The sequence below is a fragment of the Acipenser ruthenus genome, chromosome 2, assembly GCF_902713425.1.
Source record: "Acipenser ruthenus chromosome 2, fAciRut3.2 maternal haplotype, whole genome shotgun sequence".
Taxonomy (NCBI): domain Eukaryota; kingdom Metazoa; phylum Chordata; class Actinopteri; order Acipenseriformes; family Acipenseridae; genus Acipenser; species Acipenser ruthenus.
In genome coordinates, this window is record NC_081190.1 from 29,394,969 (window position 1) to 29,407,957 (window position 12,989).

The 12,989-nt window shown below is 35.3% G+C and overlaps 2 protein-coding genes across 7 annotated transcripts in view; one reads left to right on the plus strand and one right to left on the minus strand.

Annotated features, from left to right (window-relative positions):
• LOC131698877 (low-density lipoprotein receptor-related protein 2-like) overlaps positions 1 to 4,024 on the minus strand; it is a 38,207-nt gene extending 34,183 nt beyond the window's left edge. For 5 of the 6 annotated variants that reach the window (XM_058993556.1, XM_058993542.1, XM_058993550.1 and 2 more), the window contains exons 1-6: positions 3,935 to 4,024; positions 3,632 to 3,745; positions 1,986 to 2,216; positions 1,493 to 1,606; positions 936 to 1,058; positions 9 to 134 (exon numbers count right to left, since the gene is read on the minus strand). In XM_058993556.1, the coding sequence (XP_058849539.1) occupies positions 9 to 134; positions 936 to 1,058; positions 1,493 to 1,606; positions 1,986 to 2,216; positions 3,632 to 3,745; positions 3,935 to 4,010 (784 nt within the window). In that variant the 5' untranslated portion in view covers positions 4,011 to 4,024. The remainder of the gene's footprint in view (positions 1 to 8; positions 135 to 935; positions 1,059 to 1,492; positions 1,607 to 1,985; positions 2,217 to 3,631; positions 3,746 to 3,934) is intronic. The other variant, XM_058993538.1, reaches the window with a different exon arrangement.
• Positions 4,025 to 8,859: 4,835 nt separating this feature from the next.
• LOC131705038 (uncharacterized) lies at positions 8,860 to 12,091 on the plus strand. The gene is made up of 4 exons (XM_059007043.1): positions 8,860 to 9,004; positions 10,264 to 10,484; positions 11,335 to 11,551; positions 11,994 to 12,091. The coding sequence occupies exons 1-4, from the start codon at positions 8,935 to 8,937 to the stop codon at positions 12,089 to 12,091; spliced, it is 606 nt and encodes a 201-aa protein (XP_058863026.1). The 5' UTR covers positions 8,860 to 8,934.
• Positions 12,092 to 12,989: the final 898 nt, after the last annotated feature.

Genomic DNA, 12,989 nt, shown 5'->3' on the forward strand with positions numbered 1-12,989 from the left:
TGGGTTACCTTCAGCCATACAGAGGGTTCCTTGATGAAGCAGATAGCCCTTCACACAGCTGCAGACAAACGAACCAACTGTATTGTTGCAAAGCTGGGTGCATGGATCATATGGCAAAGAGCACTCATCAACATCTTTATATATAAAAAAAAATGATCACATGATTTCCATTACACGCTGGGAATGAAAATAACCTTGTTCCTTCCTAACACACCATTAGCACCATGACAATCATAAATTTGCCCATGATGGCACAAGTCAGAGCTTTTTTGTGCCATATATTCGGTTTGGAACACACTATCAAACCGTTCCGGGATATTCAGAGGTATGTAGATTAAACAATTTTATACAGGCACTATACAGACAATCCTTTCCAGCATGTACAATTACTTGCAGGTCTGTTATTATTGGTGTTGATTATGAGTGATGTACAGAGGGAGGGCTTTTAGGCAGGTATAGATGGTACCCCCAACCAAACAGACTGCAATGTTGAATATTTGCATATTACCATAATCTGACACTTCACCTGATGCCTGTCCTGCATTAAAACAGCTTACTATTTATTTCAGTGCAGGATTTGCAGAAAATATCAATTGTATGGATCAGTACTGTAACTTATTATGTTATACAGTACTTGCCTGTACCATGTAGGCTTTTAAGAACATCTACACTACCTTACCTTGAGCTTTCAGAGTAATAATTAGGCAGGGCTCTGAACAGACAAGCATTAAACACAGGACTTCACAATGCACTGAAACATTTGTCATTCAAGTCTCAATTCCATTGCCTCATCAGGGAAAGAGCCAATACCAAAAATACCACACTTGTGTTATAAAAAGACTAACGCAGAGGGAACAGTACTATAAATTAACTCTGCTTTAATTATGTTCTGTAAATTCAAAGCACGTTAAAACAGGTAAATGAATGGAACATACCCTTGCATGCCCTGTCGTCTCCTGGTTTCAGCATCCAGCCTTCAGTACATCCACACCGAGCCCCCCATGGAACGTCTTCACAACTCTGATTGCAACCACCGTTATTATTAGTGCAATCATAACCTACGCAAAGAGCACATAGTTTTGTAAAAGTCACGTGTCAAGGAGACTAATCTTTGAGACTCCCGATAACAGCACATTAGAACCATGACAGAATCCCTACTTTTGTGCAAAGTGTTGAAGAGGTGACAATTCTGATTCCACATGAAGACATATACTGCTCTAACACATTGAGTTTAAGGATTTATTTATTTATTTTATTTATTACTAGCAAGGCATTCTATTTTAGTAAAATGCAGTTGCTGTAGCATCATGGTCCCTGTGTCAATATGGATTGATTATGTGTGTGCAAGCATGCCGTTTCTCAAGCACCACCTTGTAATGTTTTATAATTGACTGACTCATTTGCAATTTACTGCATCTCTTGCAAATCTATAGAGAAACTATTTTTTTTATTAGTCTAGTTCAAATCATCCTCCACAATATGCAGTGATTACCGCAGGTAGCTGGCTCATCCCTCCCATCTGTGCAGTCTGCCTTTCCATCACACATCTTGTCTGGTGATAAACATTTCCCATCAGAGCACCTAAGGTCTTGCTCATTGCACTTCCCTGAAAAAAGAGAATTCAATTTAAGAATTATACAGCAAATGAGCAGATCAAATGTGGACTACCATTTCTTTCTACAAAGTCTGCAATTTTCCTGAACATGAAAACCTGTGATAAACCAGTTTATTTTTTATTCTTAGCTTAAGTTTGTTTGTACATTTTAGATGTCTTTATGGGCAGTGTGGTCTGGTTACGGTCTGTATTTCTCTGTTAATAGGGTTTGCATCAGTACATCCCTTTTCTGAAGATAATCTGGGTAAACCAAGTGCTGTTTTGCTTGATAACAGTTGGGGTTTGTTACGCTCTGTTAAAAGCACAGAACTGCAGTATAATTGAGTGAATCAATTACAGTAATGAGGTATAAAACATTAGGACAGCATACCACAGCTTTCTTCATCAGAATTGTCAGTGCAGTCATCAACACCATTGCATCGCAGATCCTGACTGATGCAGATTTTGTTCTGGCATCTCCACTCCCCTTTGAGACAGGTCTGGTTTTCAAGACAGTTCACTTCATCAGAGCCATCATCACAATCAGGGTTATTGTCACAAACAAGCAAACTGTCCACACAGTGGGAGTGATCTCTGCAGTCGAACTCCCCTTTCTTGCAGGCTGAGACACAAGGAGAATGGTAGTTTAGCACAGGAAAAAATGAATGTGTCCCATTCATCTTTGAGAATAGTTTAAATATTTCATACTGCAATAGGGTGGCAACAAGTCCAGGTTTGACCAAGTCCAGGAATCGACAAGGTGAGAGATCCACAACTTGTGAAATGCATACAATTTTACTATACCAGTATAATAAAAACAAATACAATCTTACTTTTCAGATTTCTCTTAAAGACTCTTACCATTTGTTTTACTGTTTTGGGTCCAGTAAATATCAATGATGTAACAGCCTCCAATAAGCTGCCTGTATTACTAACTAACAAGATATTCATTCACAAGACATTCCAACTATTACGCAATTTAATTCTCAATATAACAGAACTCGCTGTACTAGTGAGTGAGAATTGTATAGTGCGAATAGTCTGAGTCTGTGCAAAGGAGGCCAACTCTAAACCTACACTTCACAGGGACTGGGGAGTAGAGTATTGATTTATTCGCAACAGCGGGAAGAGTTACAATTAAACTGAAAGTAATTTCATACTAGTTAGACATGTGACTTTTCCCAGACATTCTTGCTGTAGTAAACACGTTACTTTGAGCCTGCTAGCCGCCTATGGAAAGCAGACATTTTTAATTTGGTATTCTCCTCAAGCACCAGCAACAGACATGCCCCCATTTTTAAAAGGTAATATTAAGAAGAAAAAAAAGTATTTTGTAGCGTGCCACCATCTTAACGACTATCGAGCTAACAAAAAATTTGCCGTGCCTGCTCTGGTTGGAATACAAAGCAATTACTCGTAACCAGAGAACCTGTCGCAAGTAGGAAAGGTTCCAGTTATATCCAGTTTCATCAGTCTGTCCTTTATTGTCTGCTTCAGTCCAATTATACCAGTACTGTGTCCAAATACTTAAACCGTGATAAATGAACGTTTTTTGCAGAATTATTTTAAGTTAATTTAAATGTACAACACGTAGTATCCAGATCAGAACTTCTTTCCAAACAATAACTGTTGAGACTTTGAGAGATTAACTAATATGCTGAAAACGTTATATTCATTACATCAGTATGCTGATGTTGCTTTTAAAACTAATTAACTATTCGCCATTATCATAAGGTAGACACCCTCAGAACTTTAGAAACTCCATCACTGGCTGCTTTGAAACCGTCAAATACGAGCCAAAAAAACAAAACAAAACAAAAAAAAACGTCACAAATGATATAGCCTTGTGATTTGGGTTTAAGGTCTAACCTTTGCTACACGCACTGCTTGTTTGTGCGGTTTCTTACAAAAGGGATAAAGTACCTGTACAGAAAATTAACGAACTAAGATCTGTCAATTGTTGCCGCCCCCCCCCCCCCCTATATATACATATATATATATATATATATATATATATATATATAGACATATACATACCACAATCCAATTCATCCGAGCCATCCATGCAGTCACTATGCCCATCACAGTGCCAGAAGCTGGCAATACATTTCGCATCATCACATAACCATTTACCACCATTGCACAGCTCACCTAGTAAAAATAATGACATATTTGTTCATGGGGCTAAAATTAATTGTACGCATGAAAAAAATAAGAAAAAAAAAAACACAGAAATTAAGGATCTTAATCAACAGTAAAAATGATGTTGTCGACACATGCAATAATAGATGATTAACAACACATGACTTTAGGAATAACACTAAAAACAGGATCACTCACCTGGTGAAGAATGTCCCATAAATTCTGGAAAAAGCCAGAACGTAAGAATACATTGTAAAACTAACCACTGCTCCATGTCTGCGTTTGAACTTCATGAGTTTGATTAAGCAGCGTGCGCCTCTAGACAACGCTTTATAAGTTTGTAAATTGTATAATTAGCAATTAATCTAGTTGCACTCCCGTGTGGTTCCATTTGCAGAGAAACGTCGCTTAAATGGCACAAAACAACGTTGAAGAAAATAATTTTCCAACAATGGGAAGTAAAGGTTTTAACCAATTAAAATTCCAATATATTGGGAATCAATTGTAATTAAAACCCAGCTATTTTCTGACGTCTGAGGCAGATTCTCAACATTAAATAATTGTACTTGTTTATTTATTTATTGTATTTACTAAAGATAATCATAATTGCAGTCTTGCGATGATTTTTTTCTTTTTTTTTCCCTGTAGTGTAGATGAATTGTTAAAAAATAAAATAAAATCTATACAGTACAGACAGTACATTGTGCGAGTTTCGACCTGGTTGTTTCGAGCAGCGCTGTGCTCACAATCGCATTACACTCAACAGGTGTAAGTGTTACTGTATACTGTAAATCCAGGCTCAAGGTAGTACAGCATCTTATTGCTAAGTTTGTCACGGGTATGTATTTATTTCATTGGGTGTCACCACTGTATTTTTTTACTGTACGGTATATGAATGCAACATGAATTAAATAATGATTTGTACAGAACTTCAGCTAGATTTACGGTGTACAAAGTGCGAGCTGCTTCGCCTCGCCCAGGGTAGTGGGGTCGCAATTAATGCGCGGGTAAAAACTTGAAACTACATCACATTCATTAACATTTGCTCGATGTTAAATATAACAGGGAATTCCATGCGAAAAGCTTTTCATAGAAATTGTGTGTGGTCTTGAAGGATCACCGTTGATTTACTTATGTAGACAATGCATTGCTGAAAAACATTTAATAGTGACACGATTAATTAAAGGGAAGAGCTAATAAAACCAATTATAAAATAAGTATTAATAAAATGTAATAATAATAATAATAATACTTTAAAAAAAAACAAAAAAAAACATTCTGCTATTTCAACACAATTAACAGTGTTCCACCAAGGTCTACAAGTTGTGGGAGTCTCCTGATAATTATCAGAAGAGAAAGTCTGGCTGTAGTGCACATAGCTTTATTTGGCCACTTCAGAACCACTGTGCAATTAGAACGTGTATCGACCATTGTTTTCTGGGCATGTCTAGAAGTGTAAAACTGAAGCTTTTAACTTGTGATGGGGGGTAGTTTGGCAATACTATCTAGCTAGCTAGCTATATATATATATATATATATATATATATATATATATATATATATATATATATATATATAAAAAATTTCTTAGCAGACGCCCTTATCCAGGGCAAATTACAGTATATATATATATATATATATATATATATATATATATATATATATATATATTACCTACAATTGTTATAGGCTGGCCAGAGGGAGAGATTAGTGTGGCGGCTGTATAACTTCCTCACAGGCTGGGTGTGAATCCTTTGGTTAAATGACCTTGACCTACACAGTGCTGAGTTAAGTGAAGAGTGCAGTTATTATTTAAAAATGTGATATGTCTGTTCCATAATATTTTGCTGTGCTATATTTCTTAGCAGATGTATTTCTTAGCAGATGCCCTTATCCAGGGCGACTTACAATTGTTACAAGATATCACATTATACATTATTTCACATTATACAGATATCACATTATTTTACATACAATTACCCAATTATACAGTTGGGTTTTTACTGGAGCAATCTAGGTAAAGTACCTTGCTCAAGGGTACAACAGCAGTGTCCCCCACTGGGGATTGAACCCACAACCCTTCGGTCAAGAGTCCAGAGCCCTAACCACTACTCCACACTGCTGCCCTGCTATAGTGGTCTGAAAGAAAAGTACCATAAATGACCCTACACCGTATCTTTCTATCATACAGGATAGTCATATTATTTTCATTTTGACTCAGGTAAAGCCTATCAATCATGCCACAACCCAGTAGTAACTGTTCAATATATCTCCAAAATGCTAATGCATGAAAGGTGCATGCCCTAATACAAATATATAGCTTTTTAATATGATTACCAGTCTTTGTAGTTGACATTGCAGAAACACATGTCTTGGAGAGTACAATGAAGAACAAATGTCCCACCCAGTCATTCTGCATTTGTAACAAATGCATTGTATTTCGGGTAGATTTCCTTTATTAGCAGTCCACAGTACTGGCTGTCTAGCCTATTTACAATCACCACTGAGGGGGAGCTACTCGACTAATTGATGAAATCTGGTCCAGAATTTAAGGACATGATCATCAAGCATTTTGCAGCTAAGAGAGAAGGAAAGCCAGTTTATTTACAAGAAAATATGATAACATTATGTTAATAAACTTTATTAACTTAAAAAGGGACATTTCTACAGTATTTAGTACTTTCTTGGATATTATTACGTAAAGGATTAAATAACGTTTTTTTTTTAAATATAATTTACATTAAGTTGTACAAGTGGAAACAGACATGCAACCATGTGTGTAAAACCTTTTGTTTTATGTGAACAATGATTTTCTAAACACTGTAACTGTAAATGTCAATAAACAATAATTTTAAAATAATTTTAAATAAACCGACTTCTGGAATAACACCATTTTCACAAGTGCATTTTGAATTTGGTGCTTTTTTTGTTATTGTTTTCTGTTCACGTTTACTCAGATAATGCTCATTTGTTTCCTGTCTGATAGATATCTTTTAAACCAGTTTTACATCGCCTTAAAATTGTTTTCCATTTTACTCAAAGGAATAGGGAAACGTTTTTCATTTTTGTTTTAATTAACAACAAAAAGTAACTTTGGTATGCTAATTAGAGCAACGTTGGTAATCTCTTTTTTGAACATTTAAGCTCTAAAATAATGAATGAAATTTAACGCTCATGAAGTGTGTTGGAGTGCCGGTACAAACTGAAGTTTCTCATATAACAGTGACCAATTCAGTCTCATTCCCATACAACAGTGGCGTGTATTTTTGGAAATTACAGATATTTACCATAGTGCCAATTATGCTTTATTATATGATATGTATATATCTACTGTATATGCATACAGTGTAAAAAGTGGTAGGTACAGTATTTGTAATATTTAGGAAAGAGAATATCAGGTGAAGTTTTATTTGTGCTCAGCAGATGGCGATATTGTGACCCTGCCCTACAAGCTGTACAAGGAGCCAAACTATTATTTGAAAATAATTAAATACATATCGGAGAAAGTAACTATTATTTGAAAATAATTAAATACAAATTGTAAATAATTGAAAATAATTAAATACTGATTGCAGAAAGTAACTATTATTTGAAAATGTTTAAATATGGTTTGTGGAAAGCAATTATTGAAAATATTTAAATATGAGTAAAGTAGTTGAAATACATTGAAATACTATAAACTCTTCATAAATATGTAACTGTAACATACTGCAGCCGAATTCTTATCCTGCCTTCTAAGCAGGTTAAGCCTTTTCCTTGCTAATCACTCAATATCTTTTGGAAACTGCTCTATTTCAATTCGATTTAATTTGATCAATTAATTGAAATTTTCAAATATTTTATTTCAGTGGGTTTATTCGAGCATATATATTTAAATATTTCAACTATTTGAAATAGTTGGTGTTTACAAATAAAATATCAAATATAGCTATATTTGTCCCAGGTCAGCACTGCTCACCCCAGAAGGTCTATGAGAAAACTAATAATGAAAGCCCAAAGGACTGATTACAAGTGGTATTTTGAGATAGATGGTCTCTGTTACAGAGGGTTCACTATAAAAAGGTGGTTCTTCCATTCAGACACCCTGCCTTCTGATAGAAAGGAACGGAATTGCCTATTCTAAAACAAAAAAAAAATACAAAATCAATACAAAGGTGAAATAGTTTTCTGTTGCGCAGCTAGGGAGATAGAATTATCGATGGTGCTCAAATAGGCATATATTTTCTTTCATCAGGCAAGGCAATATGATCATACTTCCATTCTATAATGCAAACATTAGTGATTATAATAACCTATCAAGGAACCAAATAAATGTAAACGCAGTGCAGGAGACAGTGTTGTCATGTTGTCTCCTGGTTTTGGGAAGAGTTGACTGGTACCTGGCATCCTGGGGCCGGGTTTTCAAACCGTAATCTGGATCAAGTGATCCGGATTTTGTAATCCTATATTTTGTGATCGAGATTCCTTTAAAAACAAAACGAATTTCCTAATAGTAATTATTTGTAATGTGGGTAGAAGTAATCCAGCAGCGACATGTCATGAAACACACAGGTCAAAACAATACAGATAACAGAAATCTGGAACACAAAATATCAGAAAATAAAATCCGGAGCACTGTTATCCAGATTAAAAATTTTGAAAAACCGGCCCCTGAGGTGCCAAATATTCCTGAAGGGCCATTCCACTCGGGTTTATAGATAACATTAAATAATTAACTATATTTGGGCCTGGCTGGGTTTATTTGTTAAACAAAAATATAACATGGCAGGAATATAGAGTTGAACTGGAAGGAGCAATGATAGATGTAGTGGTAAGTCAGGTAGACAAACATATCTAATTCCTTCATTGCTGACGGCTTAGGTACCCAATTCTGTCAGCTGCTTTTTCAGTTAATTGATTGTAGTGGATTATTGTAAATGTGTGATTATTTGCTTGAATAAATTCATCATTGCAGCTCAAACTGGGATGATCAAGTGGACAACTCAGAAGCAGAAACTACCCTTGCACACCTTAGACACGTGCAGATTGCTGCACAAACCTCTGCTGTGTACTTTACAGCCACCTGATAACGGTTGTTATGAAAACAAACCCCTGCCTGTGTGGTTGCTAAACAGCACAAAAGCTTTTACCAAGAGCTTCTATACAGCATAGCCCTAGTGGACCGTAAGTTGAATATATTATATAGTTGCTGGTTTAAAATGTCTGTCGTACTTTCTAGGAAACAGAGGCCATACTTTCCAAATAGGACTCCTCCGCACACCTACTGTGGTAAGAGAGTTTTAAAAAGCTTTTACAACATGTTTTTCTTGTGATCTGCTGTTTATAACGAAAATTACATGAAATTGTTAATCAAATTTATATATATATATATATATATATATATATATATATATATATATATATATATATATATATATATATATATATATAGTAAGAAAGGAAGAAGAAAAATTAATCAAGTAACAGTAATTTCCAGTTATAAAATGTTACTAAGAGTAATGGTTGATAAACTAGTAAATATTCCTGGCATAAACATGTATTGCCATGTTTTTAAAGAGTTAACTCACATTAATGTTTGCAATTTCACAATAATGTTACAAAATTAAAAAAAAAAAAAAAACAGTTTGAAAGACCTCAGATTATATTACTTGATTGTTTGCTTCTAGTTATATACTGTACATTTAACTACATTTAACAGCTTTGAAAATATGTCCCTTTAAAGGAAATCTTCAGTCAAAGATAAGTCTTCAGGGAGAATTATAGTACTGGTACGTCAATTAAATTTCTTATTTCATTACATTTCTTATTCATGAATTTTGGTAAAACTTAACTAAATTTAAAGAAATTAGACTTTCAAATATGCCAGGTATCCAATAAGTCAGACGTCATAGGCGATATCATAAACTGTATTATACTAATTAGGATGGTCACACCCCACTGACTGTACACAACACATCAAATTGATCTGAATGTGTTCCTCTTTGCTTAAAGACATTTCACACCTGAAATAGAGATACAACCAATATTAACATGTATGCCTATGGTGCCTGACTTCTGGGACTCCCTGTATACAGTATAGGAATTTATTAAGGAAGCTGTCTCATTTTGCCCCCTTCTGAAATGGGTTTCTGCAAAAGTGAGATGACTCACTAGGCAGGATAAAAGGGTTTCAGCAGATTCAAAGTGGAAATAATGTCTGGCAAACGTACTGTAAGAGAAAAACAAAAAACATTATGGGGACTTGCAATGCTCCGCCTTTAACGGATGTGAGGAATACTGCATTTGTTTTACTGTATGTGGCTTTTCTTGCAGATTTATTTTCTTTCATGCACAGGTGTTGCGGAGGAGCAGGTTGACGGTCACACTCTGGCTCTCTTGATGCCACAGGGGTGCTTTAAACTGTTGTGACTAAAACAGAAACTGATACAAAGTCTATCTAAACAACAAGAGCAATACATCAGTTAAGATCACTGGTCCTTTAAGATTCACTAGCAGGACTTTTAAACAACATCTCATTGTGTTTACAGGATACCTTTACCCAGGACACCATACATACCGGCAAGCCCATAAGCAGCACTTGTACTACAATGATTTTAAGACAAGAACAGCTATCTATACTATTGAAAAGGTTAAATGGCAAGCAAAGGAATGCTCTGATAGAGTGTCTGCGAGGAATGAATGTGAACCCAAAGAACAGGGAAGGAATGAACACTCTGCTCAACACTCCGCAAGATTTACAACCACTAATGTGAGTGTTTAGCATGTCTGCATTAGTCAAAAAATAATAGTTATAAATTTTGGGACGCTGAAAGGATTTTGGCCTGTGGGGATGAAAAAAAATATACAGTAGTGGGATTTTGCACAAGATGTATCTACAGGTTAACTAATTACAAATTGCCACCCTAGAGTTTCTCAAAACAGGGAAAATGTTTTGTCGTGATACATAACTTTTTGCATGTGGTTCGTTTTTGTAACTTTCAGTTAGATAACCCATATTTAAATTCAGCTCACTCTGGCAGACTATAAGAGTAAAGCTGACAGAAACGATATTTTGTTTCTAAAGTACATAATAAATTGGGCATCCTGTATTGGCAACAAAGTATTAATTACATAGTTATGGAGACATTGACTATCTCTCAGCCTTTCAATCTCAAAATTGTTATTTTTTTGTTACATAAAAGAACGTTTCAAAGTTGCTTCTAAGATAAGTTCTTCTGCTTTTCCTCAACCTAAACTGGTTTGCCTTATGACAGGCGCCTGGGCTCTATAAATTGCTGTCTTTGTCATCCATGTTGATTAATAATAAGTAAGGGACCTAATAAATAATTAATGAGTAAGGGCCCTTAACAAATCTACACAATAAAGCACTCCGAGTAAAAGATGTGAGTACGATCAATAGATAACACAACAGCTTAATAACTTAGAGAATAAATCATCTAGACAATGATAGACAAATATTAGCCCTTTTAATATTGTGGTACCAGCTCATTTAAGAATTACATTATTTAACTAATTTAAAGTTGCATTGGCACAGCAGCACTCAGGTCCTTTAATCATCAATTAATACTTTTTTAAAATGTGTTTGTTGTTGTTTAAAGCTTAAACCACCATCATGTGAATCACAGAAAGCCACTGGCGCTACCACCACCATGCAAGAGAAGGAATCTAGGTGCTCCCCAGCTTCTGCACCGGCTACCACCAGAGGAATGGGAACAGCCGTGGAGAAACTAGAGGACTATGCTTTGAATAGACAAGGCAGGACTATTTACAATGTACAAAGTGGCGTTGTACCCAATTATTGTGGGCATGTCCCAGGTACGGTACAGTACACGTTTTCAAAAAATAGTTCTCAATAATTGGGTATTGCATTTAGTAATGCTTTCTTGGCCTGAGACTGAAGCTGTACAGAAAAAGCATAGCAACAAGGGAAGAGCATAATAAAGCATGCAAAAATATTGTGCCCAAAATGTACTATGTTAATCATTTCTCCATTAATGGAATTACCATAGGGTATACAGTAGATGTATACTATGTCGGCCCAAAGATTTTTTTTTCCTACAGTATCATCTTTCAATATTTATCACATTTCTTAAATGTGAAACCGCTTCCATATTAAATATTTCATTTGTGGCCTTCACAGGTAGGCAACATTCCCATCTTTAGACACTTAGACCTACTTTGTTCTCGCTTGGTTCTACATAGAAAAAAAGGATTTGATTGATTGAAAAATTCAAAAGAAATGATTTTCTCATTGCAGGTCAAAAGTTTGTGTTTGGAAGAACCTGGGGAGCGAGCACCGTTAACACTTTGGGATTCGGGCATCAGAGACCTTTCCAGTGGACGTCTCTCTTTTGACTCTTGAGCAAAGACCAATTTGTTTTAAAGGCAATATTTTGAAATATCTGTTTAGAAGAAAAGCTGTGTTCGAAACTAAAATAAAAATCTCTCTCAGTCTCTTGTATGTTTATAAGTGATTGGAGGCTACCTCTAATGAAGTTGAGAGTGTATTTCTCACACACTCTTTGCTGTGGCGGGTCTGTCACACCAGTGCAAGAAGATACAAAAGTTTGTTTATGTAGATTGTGTTATGGTTTAAACGTTTAGAATTATTTGTCACTGACGTTCTGAGTGTTTGATCTACACTCTCAGCGACATTATAAGTGTAGTTGCTGATAATAGGTTACAATGGTGATGTGATCATTTTTAGAATGCAGTTTAGTCATGTGTCTTGGTTACAGTCCCTTTTCTGTTCAGTTTTCATCTGCTTTGATTCACCAGAATTACATGTGGGTTATGATTCCCCACAACCAAACAAATGTTTCAATCAACATTGAAAACTCTGGAAAAACTCTGGCTGGTTCATTTACTCCAGTAGACGGCAAGGTCACTGCTGTTGGAAATATGTACAGCAAAAGGAACTACAAAGAATTTAGAATTTTAAAAACATCTTCATAATAATAATAATAATAATAATAATAATAATAATAATAATGTTTCTTAGGATTTGGAAAAATAAAACTCAATTGGCATTTACATGGAGGTGTTTTTATCCAGTGTTGGTGCATGCTGCTAATATTAAAAGTAAAAAATATCATGTAATAGAAAGGAATCATCTAAGGTAACAACACATTAGAAACAAGTACTGTGAAAAATTAATGAATGCAGATATTCACTGGGTGTGAGGCTTGTGTTTCTTGTTTTACCCTGGCACATCCCCTTGCTTACCTAACTCTTTCAATACTGCAGAACTCTA

Coding starts and splice junctions, on each gene's coding strand:
- LOC131705038 (XM_059007043.1), top strand. CDS start 8,935: ATGTCTGTCGTACTTTCTAGGAAACAGAGGCCATACTTTCCAAATAGG. Junction 9,005..10,263: donor TCCTCCGCACACCTACTGTG/GTAAGAGAGTTT, acceptor TTGTGTTTACAG/GATACCTTTACCCAGGACAC. Junction 11,552..11,993: donor TTATTGTGGGCATGTCCCAG/GTACGGTACAGT, acceptor TTCTCATTGCAG/GTCAAAAGTTTGTGTTTGGA.